This window comes from Aedes albopictus, chromosome 3 (genome assembly GCF_035046485.1).
Source record: "Aedes albopictus strain Foshan chromosome 3, AalbF5, whole genome shotgun sequence".
Taxonomy (NCBI): domain Eukaryota; kingdom Metazoa; phylum Arthropoda; class Insecta; order Diptera; family Culicidae; genus Aedes; species Aedes albopictus.
The window spans coordinates 12,353,552-12,368,439 of record NC_085138.1 but is presented as its reverse complement, the minus strand read 5'-3'; the positions used below and the strand labels follow the sequence as shown (position 1 = coordinate 12,368,439).

The 14,888-nt window shown below is 36.4% G+C and overlaps 3 protein-coding genes across 3 annotated transcripts; 2 read left to right on the top strand and 1 right to left on the bottom strand.

Moving 5' to 3' along the window:
- The first annotated feature begins 2,597 nt into the window (after positions 1 to 2,597).
- LOC134292004 (uncharacterized) lies at positions 2,598 to 3,144 on the top strand. Its single transcript, XM_062860610.1, has one exon. The coding sequence runs from the start codon at positions 2,655 to 2,657 to the stop codon at positions 3,015 to 3,017; it is 363 nt and encodes a 120-aa protein (XP_062716594.1). The 5' UTR covers positions 2,598 to 2,654; the 3' UTR covers positions 3,018 to 3,144.
- Positions 3,145 to 7,379: 4,235 nt separating this feature from the next.
- LOC134292249 (keratin, type II cytoskeletal I-like) lies at positions 7,380 to 8,477 on the bottom strand. Its single transcript, XM_062861242.1, has one exon. It carries the CDS (start codon positions 7,849 to 7,851, stop codon positions 7,564 to 7,566), a length of 288 nt encoding a protein of 95 aa, XP_062717226.1. The 5' UTR covers positions 7,852 to 8,477; the 3' UTR covers positions 7,380 to 7,563.
- Positions 8,478 to 10,780: 2,303 nt separating this feature from the next.
- On the top strand, positions 10,781 to 11,365 carry LOC134289563 (uncharacterized). The gene has a single exon (XM_062855542.1). The coding sequence runs from the start codon at positions 10,787 to 10,789 to the stop codon at positions 11,147 to 11,149; it is 363 nt and encodes a 120-aa protein (XP_062711526.1). The 5' UTR covers positions 10,781 to 10,786; the 3' UTR covers positions 11,150 to 11,365.
- The last annotated feature ends 3,523 nt before the right edge of the window (positions 11,366 to 14,888 follow it).

The following is a 14,888-nucleotide window of genomic DNA, read 5'->3' as shown; positions in this document are numbered from 1 at the left end:
TGCTCCGGATGCTCCGAATCCAAACTGTGGGGCACAGCTAGCGGCTGCAATGAGGCTCGATACGAGGATGATAGCGGCGTAAGACTTCATTTTTGAACTGATTGACTATTGCTTGTAATAACTTGAGTAATTTGATGCTGTTCGATTGACGGTGCAATTGACTTTGATGCTGGATTGTGCAGTTTGCAAGGATTATATACTACTGAACCGCCAGAACCATTTCCCTTCAGCTTGAAGTGATTCGTACTGAGGTCGTTATCAATGCATCTTGTATACAAACAAATGGCAGTACACCGTAGGTTTTTTACAAAACCCGTCGCTCTGGAATTTCAAAGCTATTGTAGTAAAATCTAGCTGAATGGTAAAATACGCAGTTGTAATTATTTTGAGGTACCGTCGTTGGGGGTGACAATGGGTCAGAGGGGCGAGAATGGGTCAAAACATTATCTGAAATATCTCATCAAATATTACGAATATCGAATCAAAAACTTGATGGTGTCATCGTAGTTGCCAGCAGTTTCCGTCAAAAAATTAGGCTTCTAGAGCAATTTGTTTAATTTTTGATAAATCACCTAAAAAAGCTTAAAAATAAGGCCTTTTTAAAATGTCACTTTTAAGGATCGATGAAACATCACACTTTTAGCTGGATTGATACTTTTTAGAATCTCAAACGCAAATTCATCATATAATACATTAGTGGTAAGTAGTATCAACCTTGACCAGAACTTTATTAACTTGCTTTGTTGTCAATGCGGAACAAATTCGGTTCCCTTGACCCATTCTCACCCCCTCGTAGGAGTGAGAATGTGTCAATTTTCATATACTTGTAGGTTTAAGAAAAATTGACGAACTCCAAATATTTTTTTCATCATTTGTGCACGCATTACCAAAGATCACATTCCAGTGATCGAAAGACTTTTCAGGCTAAGAAGCAAAAGTTATTGAACAATGAATGTGGAAGCATGCATTCTTGACCCATTTTCATCCCCAATGACGGTAATACATATGTCCAGTATCGCGCTCCTGCTCGAAAATCACCCAGCTGACACAAACTCGTAAATGATGTTGAATAAATAGGATGCTAAAGTGGAGGCCACTTTAGCATAGCGGCATATCGCCTCCACTTTAGCATCTTATTCAACATCATATGCATTTGGGATCGTTTTTGGCATAAAAACTGGCCCAAGGAAATTGATGTTACCATTTTCTACTCTGGTACATCCCATCCGGCAGGGTTATTCAAAAATAATAAAGAATTTAACCTAAAAAATATTAAAAACTCAACGGATTCGTTATAGAATGTTCAGCGATAATAAAAAAAAATTGTATAAGCTTTAATAAATTTAAAAGTTTTCCTCGATCATTCTATCATAGTAAAAAAGTTTCGTGGAGTTGAATACACTATATAATTATATTTTTAAAGTTATTCTAAAATATGCTTTTCAGCAAAATATAATGTTAATAATATTTCAACAAAACTCACACAATTTCTAAATGTTTTCATCTTAAAAATCGTTGTTCCAAATAAGTTCATCAACATCCCAAATAGGTTTTCAGGAGAAATAAAAAGTGAAAGTGTGTTCAAAAATAAAAATAAACTAACTAAAAAACCAGCGGGGCAGCGCGGACGTCAACCACGAATAGATGAGCCGTAGTCCACATGAATTTGACATGTTTGGGAAATTGACACTTTTGGGCACTCTGACAGATCTGGGATGTGAACGACATTTGCGAATTAGTCATTACCATAAGTTATTACTTAAGTAAAACGTGTAAAACTAGCAAAAGGTTATCAAAATTTTAGCGTGCAATCGTTCGAAATTACACGACAACGCGAAGATAGCAAATAAATCAGTAAGAAATTGTGTAATGCATCGGTTTACAGCACAAACAATTTTGGACGTGTTTTTGTTGTGAGCTACGGGGATTTTGGCTTTCGCTGCCCCCCTGTAAAAAACACCTTCCACAACGTGTTTAAATGGATTTTCACGAAAATAAAAATAAGACCAAATTCCAAAATTTGAGTTGCGGTCTTCTCGTCATTGGGATTTGAGGAATTTAATTCGGCTTTAACTCTTTGGCTTCATCATTTTATAAACAACAACATTTTTTGAAACTCTCCTAAGTAATTCACACAGTTACTTCACACCGAAATGGCTGACAATTTGACCGAACTCTAGTTTTGCACCATGGATTGTAAAGAAGGTTGTGCTTGGGCGATACATTTTTCATTAAATGTTTTATTTTTTTTTATTCATTTGACTTCATTCGATTATGTTGCCAAAAATACAAATCTCCCATGCCAAAAAAAAAACACCCCACTGTTTCTTTTTTTATCTAAGAGCATAACTTATTTCCATACATACCTTCTAATACGGGTTTATCACATAAGCTTTAAAATTCCCATGCAAATGTTAAACAAATTGTTTTAAAATCCTGTAAAACCCATATTTTATTCACATCGCTCTCTGTTTGTATACGCAAGATGCATTGATAACGTGCTCAGCACAAATCACTCTCAGCTACAGGGAAGCGCTTCTGCCTATATATAAATCATACAAACTGTACAATCCAGCATCAAAGTCAATTGCACCGTCAACCGAACAGCATCAAATTACTCAAGCTAATACAAGCAATAGTCAATCAGTTCAAAAATGAAGTCTTACGCCGCTATCATCCTCGTATCGAGCCTCATTGCCGCCGCTAGCTGTGCTCCACAGTTTGGATTCGGAGCATCCGGAGCAGGAGCCAACGCCGCATCCCAAGGAATGGGAATGGGAGGAGGATTCCCCGGCATGGGTGGTGGCATGAGTTCCTCAAACGCCAACGCCGGTGCACAAGGTTTTGGAATGGGCGGTGGATTCCCCGGAATGGGAGGCGGCATGGGAGCTTCGTCCGCAAACGCTGGCGCCGCTTCGCAGGGATTCGGAATGGGCGGACCTTTCGGAGGCATGGGTATGGGAGGATCGGCAGCCAATGCTGGAGCGCAAGGAATGGGCCAGGGATTCGGTGGATAAGCAGTTGAATATGGTTTCAGACATTAATTAGGTTATCAAATTGTGTGTTCGAAGAATATGCTTTAATTTATTCATTGCAAAAGAAAGTAAAAGTTTACATTTCTTAGGTACGTGTATTTTTCTAGAATAATAAATGATTAAATTGATTGTGTTTCTTAGTAAAAAAAGTGATACATTTTTAATACATGATGACAATATTCGCCCATGCAGTATGAGTATTAATAAAGTATTTTTAAGTATCGTAATCCAGGGTGAAATTGATCATTTTATCATTCTTGCTTTATTCGTTCATCTGAACAAGAAACTGCTCTATGTTTTAATTTTATAAAACAAGTTATGACCCACTTGGTAAATGTTTATACATAGCTAGTATTTTGTAACTTTTTAACATTTGAATTGGCTTTTTAATCTGATTTATGATTTAGTTGATTTGATCGTCCAAGTAAACAAAATTTGTTTGTGTTGAAAATTCACATACGTACTATAGTAACCCTGCTGAATTCATTTATGTTGTCCAGAATCTAACAATTAATGTACCGTAAAATGGGATATCTTTGATACTGCGGGTAACTTTGATAGTGCGGCAGGCATTGTATATTTTATCTTATAACTATGGTTCCTTCAACAAGTTAAGAAAAAGGCAAACGTTAATCAATTCTATATACAGGGGATAGACAAAATGATCGGGAGGCGCAAAATTTTCATTTTTCAAAAAATGTTCAACTAGCTGTAACTTTTTGAAAAATGCATCAAATATTTTTAAATTTTTACTGTAAGTTTATCAATTAGTTGTGTATCAGTAGTCCAAATTTGGGAAGGATCGGGGCATTCTCCACGAAGTTATAAAGATTATTGGAAAAGGTAATATTATCCGATAGCCAACTTTGAGCTGTTTTTTTTTTTATTCTTAATCACTTAACCTAAATTACAGCTCTATTGTCCACTTGGGCACTACGTGAGCGATAACAATTGACAGCTGCACTTACACATGTGTGCAGCGCCTAGATGTATTCTATTTTATTATTCTATATCGAACTGGTTGCCTTCGTGCTTCTTTCACTGTTCTACTCTATTCATGGTAGAATGAAGAGCACCAGGATGGGTGGCTGTTGTTCCTTTTCCAGTCCATTTGGGGGTCCATTATGAGTTGCAGTTCGCCGAAGTCCAGGTATCCGGGTCCGTTTGAGCCGTAGGCTCAGAAGAGGGTCAATGCCAGCCACTCTCTGGGGGAAGAGCAACTGACGAAAATTGCAAGTGCCGGGGCTGGGAATCAAACCCATGACCATCCGCATATGAAGCGGACGTGTGACCAACTACGCCACGGGCCCCGGCTAACTTTGAGCTGTTATATCTTCGAATTAAATGAACCGATTGCAATGAAGTTTTGACCATTTATGACTTATATAATGCTCTATGAAAAACCGTTGACTTAACTTAAAATTCTTAACACGGAAGAAAATTATAATGATTAGATTACACAGCGCAACATTTTTTTGTCTCAAGAGCAAACTTATGTGTTTCCGAAGGATTTTGGGCCGCTGAATCCGAATCCGGGCTCAGATTTGTGCTAACACGTCACAATTTTGAGCTATACCTCAATTTATAGGGCAAAATATGCGATTTTGGGCTTTTTTGACTGCAAGCCATTAAGCTTGGAAATATTTTTTTAAGCAATCAAAAGGTTAATTGGTCCATTAACATCTAAATTAACGACTCATGCAAAATATTTCGTTTTACCTAATCAAATTTGATAGATTTAAGCATTTTATGTTAGTATGAAAACTTGCATGCAACTTTTGGAGGGTGGCTTGTATGGGAAATATCGTACTTATTATAAATCGCTTAAAACTATCAAATTCGATTTGGTAAAACGAAATATTTTGCATGAGTCGTTGATTTAGATGTTAATTGACCCATTAACCATTTGATTGTATAAAAAAATATTTCCTTGCTTAATGGCTTGCAGTCAAAAAAGCCCAAAATCGCATATTTTGCCCTATAAATTGAGGTATAGCTCAAAATTGTGACGTGTTAGAGCAAATCTGAGCCCGGATTTTGATTCAGCGGCCCAAAATCCTTCGGAGACACATAAGTTTGCTCTTGAGACAGACAAAAAGTTAATTTTTGTTACGCTGTGTTATTTTTCTAATAAAATACCAAATTATCCAAAACTTCAACATCGTTTCAAAATTCAAGATGCAAATTATAGTTCATTTTATTTCCCTCTAATTGATCAATATATAAATGTGTTTTGAAGGAAAGTAACAACATAGCCGCCAACAAATTGAAAATGTAATGGAATACACATTAAAAATAGACCAATTTGCTAAACAATTGTGAAAAAAAATAAAATCGCTATAACTTTTCCTCTTGTTAAAAATTTCAAGTTAAGTCAAATGTTTTCTAGAGTTCATTATATAAGTGATGAATGGTCAAAATTTCATTGCGATCGGTTCATTAAATCCGGAGACATAACAGCTCAAAATTGGCTATCGGATAATTTTACCTTTTTCAAGAACCTTTATAACTTCGTGGAAAATAGCCCGATCTTTCCCAAATTTGGACCACTGATACACAACTAGTTGATGAATTGAAATTTGAGAATATTCGATGCACTTTTCTAAAAGTTACAGCTAGTTGAACATTTTTTGAAAAGTGAAAATTTTGCCTGTCCCGATCAATTTGTCTATCCCCTGTATATGAAAGTTCATCTTAGACGTATTTTCATTAAAACCTAGTTTATGTACAACTGTTTGGACAAAAATTAAACATTATCAGTATTTTTGTCTTTTATTAACCCCTTTAAACAATCTGCTATACGACTTCATTACAACTATTTTTTCAATGAGTCCATTCATTCTCGATTTATTCTCGATAGATTCATCATAGTAGATTCCAAATCTGGTCTCGAATCTCTTAACGAAGTGTGTTTCAGAAAAAAATAGAACAAATTCTTAAATCATAGGAATAGGGTAAGGTAGGTATTTTGGACCCCTTTAAGAAGTGCATAAACTATTCAGCAAAACAAGAAGGTTTTCACTATAAAACACGGATGATTTCAGTACACATTACTTAGAGCAACATGTGTTCTGTCGAAAAGAGCCAACCAGAACTCAAAATTGTTGTAGTAAATACAAAAATATCAAAACTCCTGAAAGATCTCGGGCTTCTATTTTGGACCACCTGACTTTATTTTGGACCACCAAGTGAACATATTTTGGCCCACCCCTTTAAATTTTAATTGCATGATGAAATGAAGGCACCTCAGCAAAACTTTACACATAGTTAAATCTACGTGAGTATTATAATTTTTTTTTCGCTTGTTGAGGCAGGGATTGTTTAAAAATTACGTAGCGTTCAAAAATGAAGAAATTTTGTTGCAATCGCCAGTTTTTACACATTGTATATGTTACGCGAAACGTGAATTCATCAACTATTGCATGACGTCAGTCACCATTCATAAATTACGTAACGCTTCAAAGGAAGTGTGAAATTCTAGTGATTTCGCTAAACATATTAAATATTATAAGGGTATTCCACGCATATTGTAATAAGTGGGAAGGCCATAAAAAATAAAGTAATTTCAATGGTATGTAATTTGTCTCAGTTATCAACTAATTGTCGAGAAGGACAACTCTTCTAAACTGGATGACTGAACACATAATATTATCAACTTGTCGAAAAGTTGTTAGACCAAATCGAACCCATGACAATCTTATTATAAAATGAACGAAAACCAACCCAGGTCACGGGAGGTCTCAACATATTCTATTTATCTGTTTTCAGAGTACATTGCGTTGATTGGCATGAATGTTGGCAAGAAACTGGAGAGATGAATCTGACAGGTGGGCCAAAATATGTCCACATCTGATTATGTTGTACATATTTTAGCCATACCTCAAACCACCATTTAAGCAAATATTACTTAATTTCAGATAGACTAGTTGAAAAATCTTGTGCAAAATGAATCCAAAGTACAGAAATGCAAAATACCTGAAAAAACTAATTTAAACCATCTAAATTTTAAACAATAATATAGTGATGTTTCTTTCAAACTTCCTAATTTTCACGACATAACATCTACTTTTAATCGGCAATACCGTATGACCACAGACAAACAGGCGTATCACTTGCAACAAAGTGCGATTATAATCATCGTTACAAAAGCATAATCGCCCAATGCTAATTACGCTGTGTTTCGCAAACTCACTGAGTGGATGGCGGTAGTGAGCAAACGTCAAACAGGAGCAAAAACGAGCGCCATGAGCGACAGATTTGCGAACTACAGAATATTTTAATAGACCGTTAAAAGGGAAACGATGTGAGTGGGTAGAGTAAGACGAGTAAGATGATGGTGCTTCGTGGATTATCTATCAATTCTTATTTTACTTTAATGGTCATTGTCATCAATCATATTTTTTAAATGAATTACATACTACATTTTTACTTATGGTTGCAATTGTTTTCATTCATTTATTACTATCATCAGAAATACTTTGAAAAATAATTTGAACACCTAGCTAATATCTAAATCATATACCCCTTCTTACCCACCGAATCCCTGGCCCATACCTTGCGCTCCAGCATTGGCCGCCGAACCGCTCATACCCATGCCTCCGAAAGGTCCGCCCATTCCGAATCCCTGCGAAGCGGCGCCAGCGTTTGCGGATGAAGCTCCCATGCCGCCACCCATTCCGGGGAATCCACCGCCCATTCCCATTCCTTGGGATGCAGCGTTGGCTCCTGCTCCGGATGCTCCGAATCCAAACTGTGGGGCACAACTGGCGGCGACAATGAGGCTCGATACGAGGATGATAGCGGCGTAAGACTTCATTTTTTAACTGATTGACTATTGCTTGTAATAACTTGAGTAATTTGATGCTGTTCGATTGACGGTGCAATTGACTTTGATGCTGGATTGTGCAGTTTGTAAGGATTATATACTACTCAACCGGCATTATCATTTCCCTTCAGCTTGAAGTGATTCGTACTGAGGTCGTTATCAATGCATCTTGTATACAAACAAATGGCAATACACCGTAGGTTTTTACAAAACCCAGTCGCACTGGAATTTCAAAGCTATTGTAGTGAAAACTAGCTGAATGGTAAAATACGCAACTATAATTACTTTGAGGTACCGTCGTTGGGGGTGACAATGGGTCAAAACATTATCTGAAATATCTCATCAAATATTACGAATATCGAATCAAAAACTTGATGGTGTCATCGTAGTTTCCAGCAGTTTCCGTAAAAAATTAGGCTTCTAGAGGAATTAGTTAATTTTTGATAAATCACCTAAAAAGCTTAAAAATAAGGCCTTTTTAAAATGTCACTTTTAACAAATTCAGTTCTCTTTACCCATTCTCACCCCCTCGAAGGAGTGAGAATGGGTCAATTCTCATACACTTTTAGTTTTAAGGAAAATTGACGAATTCCAAATATTTTTTTTCATCCTTTGTGCACGCATTACCAAAGATCACATTCCAGTGATCAAAATACTTTTTCATGAAAAGCAGCAAAAGTTCTTGAACAATGAATGTTGAAGCATGCATTTTTGACCCATTCTCACCCCCAATGATGGTAATACATATGTATGTGCACTGTGCAGTGCCGCGCTCCTGCTCGAAAATCCAGGGCATGTTTGGCATAAACTGGCTCAAGGAAATTGAAATTATCATTTTCTACTCTGGTACATCCCAACCTTCAGGGTTATGCCTGTGGGTAGCGAAAACTGCGGCATCAGAAAGTATATGTGTCATTAGGGACTTACACTCCCGATCAAAAGTTTGGGGTTACCCCCTCAAAAACATGTAATTTTGTTAAACCCATATCTCCGCCAATTTGCGTCCGATTTTAAAACCTTAGATCTCATTCAAAAGATAATAAGTCGAAGAAACTTTGAACATGATTTTTCTAATTTTCCAAGATTCCAAATTTTCTAAATAATGAATATAAAGTTACGGTAGTGTCGCTGGAAATTGGGTCGATCAAATTTTAAGATGAGAGCGATCATATCACCTATTTTCTATTAGCTTTCAACTGCTTTTTACCGAAGTTAGCTAAAAAATCTAGGAAAAAAGTTATTTATTAAATTAACTCTTGATGTCATTGACCAAAAGTTTGGGGTCACCCCTCAAATTGATGTATCGGTCATTATTGTAAAACATTCAATTTTAGTTCTTCTTGGCTCATTTGAAACATAATGAATGGTACTTATTGCATAGACATTGAACCATAAATATTTGTTATAATTTGCATAAAAGTTAACGTAAAATTGCATCATTTGGCCTCATGTGGTGAAATGTGTTAACTTTACATAACATTTTTGTATATAAAATTCGATGAATACGTTTAATTAAAGACATCAATCGTAAATTTAGTTTATTATCTTTGAAATGCCCTATAAAGAATTAAAATTGAATGAAAGATGACGAAGATATTATCAAATCATTTTTCCATGTTTTACGACAGTGACCCCAAACTTTTGGCTGATACATAATATTGAGGGGTGATCCCAAACTTTTGGTTGATGACATCAACAGTTAATTTACTCAATAACTTTGAATCAGTTGAAAGCTTATAGGTTGTATTACTACTCTCATCTTAAAATTTGGTCGACCCAATTTCCAGCGACACTGCCGTAAGTTTATATTCATTTTTTGAAAATTTGGCAACTTTGAGTTCACTTACAAATATATTTTAGAGGTTTCACCTAAATCATGTTCAAAGTTTCTGTGAATTATTATCTTTTGAATGAGACCTGGGGTTTTGAAATCGGATGCAAATTGGTGGAGATATGGGCCTAAAAAATGACATGTTTTTGCGGGGGTGACCCCAAACTTTTGATCGGCAGTGTACCTTACGTAAGAAAATATTCTCGATTTTTCGACCCATCACCAAGCCCATCACCCTTCCTCCTACCGTTGCAGGATTTTTTTTTGTCTTGAAACCAAGTACCGTAAACCGGGGTCAAATTGGTCTCCGGGTCGAAATTGATCATCAGACGATTTTCCGTTAGATAAATCCTACTTTAAATAGTTTTCTCACGAACATCCTTTTGTATCTGATTCCAACAACACGACACTTGAAAGAAAACTTTTTTAAAGTATGCTTGATCTATATGAAAAACGTCTGATCAATTTTTACCCGGAGATCAATTTGACCCCGGTTTACGGTGCACATTTTTGTATGACGCGTGAATTTTCTGAAACCTCCTCTCTCCTTCCTCCATAAATCCACCCTTACAATAAACCTAGCGATAAAACATTCTTAAATAAATCAAAAAGTACAAACGTAAGTCCAAATTAACATAAAAAAGGACACTTGTTATTAAATATTCGAGCTGGAAAAAGTGTCGAAATTGCTACAATGAAATAAACAATTTCCATAAAAAAATAAAGAATTTAACCTAAAATATATTTAAAACTCATCGGATTCGTTAAAAAAAATTTCAGCAAGACTCGATATTTTTATCTCTGAGCATAACTTATTTCCATACATACCTTCCAATATGGGTTTATCACACAAGCTTTTAAATTCCCATGGAAAAGTTAAACAAATTGTTTTAAAATCCTGTAAACCCCATCTTTTTATTTACATCGCTGTCTGTTTATATACGCAAGATGCATTGATAACGTGCTCAGCACAAATCACTCTCAGCTACAGGGAAGCGCTTCTGCCTGTTGAGATTAGTATATAAATCATACAAACTGCACAATTCAGCATCAAATTACTCAAGTTATTACAAGCAATAGTCAATCAGTTCAAAAATGAAGTCTTACGCCGCTATCATCCTCATATCCAGTCTCATTGTCGCCACCAGCTGTGCCCCACAGTTTGGATTCGGAGCATCCGGAGCGGGAGCCAACGCCGCATCCCAAGGAATGGGAATGGGAGGAGGATTCCCCGGAATGGGCGGTGGCATGAGTTCCTCAAACGCCAACGCCGGTGCACAAGGTTTCGGAATGGGCGGTGGATTCCCCGGTATGGGTGGCGGCATGGGAGCTTCGTCCGCAAACGCTGGTGCCGCTTCGCAAGGATTCGGAATGGGCGGACCTTTTGGAGGCATGGGAATGGGAGGATCGGCGGCCAATGCTGGAGCGCAAGGAATGGGCCAGGGATTCGGTGGATAAGCAGTTGAATATGGTTTCAGATTAACTAGGTTATCAAATTGTGTGTTTGAAGAAAATGCTTTATATTCATGCTTTATATTCATTGCAAAAAAACGTAATCGTTTACTTATCTTAGGTATGTGTATTTTACTAGAATAATAAATGCTTAAATTGATTGTTGTTCTTAGTAAAAAATGTGATACATTTTCAATACATGATGACAATATCCGCCCATGAAGTATTAATAGAGTATTTTTAAGTACCGTAATTGAGGGTGAAATTGATCATTTTTTTTTTCATTCTTTCTTTAGTCGTTCATCTGAACAAGAAACTGCTCTTTGTTTTAAATTTACAAAACAAGTTATGACCCACTTGGTAAGTGTGTATACATAGCTTCTTTAAAAAGTATTTTGTAACTTTGAAACATTTAAATTGGCTTTTTTACCCGATTTATGATTTAGTTGATTTGATCTTCCAAGTAAACAATATTTCTTTGTGTTGAAAATTCACATACGTACTATATTCCGGGTTACTGAATTCATTTATGTTGTCCAGAATCTAACAATTTATGTACTGTTTAAGTTTTTTTTGGGATTTGAAAACAAAAAACTCTCCACCAAACCGCCCAAAGGTAGACAAATTCCTTAGTTATTACAAAAATGTCTTCAATAAACCATTTATTTTACTGAATAAGAGTTCTTGTGTGTAAAAGTTTCGGTTATGGAATTTAACTTCAGGATGCCATATTTAGCAAATACAGTGATTGCGAACTTCCTATTAAGAGCCTTGCTACAAGAACGGTTTGATTAAATCACAACTTTTTCACCGTGGATTCCCAATATGTCACCGCAATCTATTTCCACCGTGAAGCTCTATAACTAGTTATAATGCCAAATATGAATGTTTGAGAATGTACCTCATAGCGATTCGAAACGCAGTTTAAAAAAAAGTCAATTTACATGTTTATCGAACTTAATTTTCAAATATTGCACGTTTTTCAGCAGCTAAATAATAACAGATTACGGATAATCAATAACATCATCAACATTGCTGCAATATGGCTCATAGGCACCATTCGTGAGCTGAAAGTGATTCAATGAAAAATGAAGTTTGAACATTTTATGAGGTAGGCCTAGTCGATCAATGAGACCTCGTTTTATGGCATCCTCATTGAGTTATACTAATACTTTTATTATTCATACTTACATAAGTTAAGTGTTGTAAATATATGTAGCGGAAAAGTATGCTCATACTTATGCTGACGGGTTCGGTTCCCGTGGTCGGTTCAGGAAGTTTTCGTAATGGAAGTTTTCATGACATCCTTGGATATACCTCCTCCTTAATATAATATTGCAAAATGATCATTTACAGAGGAATCACTCAGTTAATAACTGTCGAAGTGCTCGTAGAATGCTTTGTATGTAACTGTTGGGGCGGTTTTATAGTGAAACTGGCAACACTGCACAAATTGATCAGTAGTAGAAAAGAAGGCGATGAAGTGAGCAGTTTGGAAGTAGAATCCCTTTGCAAACGGTGCATTTGTACACTTATATGTAAGTTTTAAACAATGTAAATAGTAAATAGTTTGTTAATAAATAAAAATATATATTTTAGCATTGAAGCTGCATAACCGAAATGCTGCTGTCAATAGGTGTTAATCCCTGCAAAGGTGATGCTCCCAACATAATCCTTTAATGAATGTCGGCTGAAATTTTAGCTTAATTTATGAATAAAATGTATGATCTTTTACTTGGAATATGCATGGGGAACAATTTAAACGCACTGGAGTATTTCCTGTTGAAGTCTGTAAAATAAGATATCTTGAAAACCTACCTCGGCCCTCCCGGATTCCCCGGGACCCGAGCGGTAAGCCCCACCCCAAGTGACCCAGCCACCCAACCAGTGCATCCCACCGACCAACTCGGTCGGATACGAGGAAGATGAGAACCCCCCGCCACGGACACTCAGTCATGGCAACCGAGCCAGCGAGGCCCTCGGGCCAACATTGACAGCAACTGATAGCTAAACAATTTCAATAATCTCCGTAAAAAATCCGAAACTCTGTATTTTTCTTTCGGTGAGCCCTTCTGGCCCACCAGACATCAGAAAAGAGACGAACCAGCCAAGGGCTGAAAGTCTCTATAATAATGATAAATCAATCAATCAATCAATTTCTTGAAAAAAAAAAACAAATAAACTATCTCTTAGAATATTTTGATCTTCCATTATATATATTTTTTTTATGAATTCCTGAATGTATAGGGTAGTGAAGATATTTTGGCCCGGGGCATGTAGTTTGGCCCACCCTGGGATTTTTATTACATTTATCATATAATCTCTACAAAATCTTGGCAAATGATTATTGGAACTTCGAATTGATCTCCGGGTAAAAATTGATCAGACTTTTTCAGTTAGATCATGCATACTTTAAAAAAAAATTTCTTTCAAGTGCCGTGTTGTTGGAATCAGATACTAAAGGATGTTCGTGAGAAAACTAATTAAAGTAGGATTTATCTAACGGAATCATCAATTGCGACCCGGAGACCAAATTGACCCCGGTTTACGGTACTTGGTTTCAAGACAAAAAAAAAATCCTGCAACGGGAGGAGGAAGAGTGATGAGTCGAAAAATCGAGAAAATTTTCTTACGCAAGGTAAGTCCATAATGACAAACTTGCTGATGCCGCTATTTTCGTTACCCACAGGCATAAACCTGAAGGTTGGGATGTACCAGAGTAGAAAATTATAACTTCAATTTGCTAGTTTCAATTTGGCTAGTTAATGCCAAACATGCCCAGTATCGCATATGATGTTGAATAGGATGCTAAAGTGGAGGCGATATGCGTACATTTTACACGCCGTGAAATGGAAGTAGGTACGCATCCTAACATAATTACGACGGTGTGTTAGCTGGGTGATTATCGAGCAGTAGCGCTGCACTGGAGATATGTATTACCATCATCATTGGGGTTGAGAATGGATCAAAAATGCATGCTTCCACATTCATTGTTCAATAACTTTTGCTTCTTTGCATAAAAAAGTCTTTTGATTACTGGAATGTGATCTTTGGTAATGCGTGCACAAATGATGAAAAAATATTTAGAGTTCGTCAATTTTCTTTAAAACTAATTAAATAATTGACCCATTTTCACTACTTCGAGGGGGTGAGAATGGGTCAAGGGAACCGAATTTGTTCCGCATTGACAACAAAGCAAGTTAATAAAGTTCTGGTCAAGGTTGATACTACTTACCACTAATATATTATATGATGAATTTGCGTTTAAGATTCTAAAATGTATCAATCCAGCTAAAAGTGTGATGTTTCATCGATCCTTAAAAGTGACATTTTAAAAAGGCCTTGTTTTTAAGCTTTTTCAGGTGGTTTATCAAAAATTAACTAAGAAGAATTTTTTGACGGAAACTGCTGGCAACTACGATGACACCATCAAGTTTATGATTCGATATTCGTAATATTTGATGAGATATTCCAGATATTGTTTTGACTCATTCTCGCCTCTCTGACCCATTGTCACCCCCAACGACGGTACCTCAAAATAATTACAACTATGTACGTATTTTACCATTCAGCTACATTTTACTACAATAGCTTTGAAATTCCAGTGCGACAGGGTTTTGTAAAAACCTACGGTGTATTGCCATTTGTTTGTATACAAGATGCATTGATAACGACCTCAGTACGAATCACTTCAAGCTGAAGGGAAATGGTTCTGCCGGTTGAGTAGTATATAATCCTTACAAAC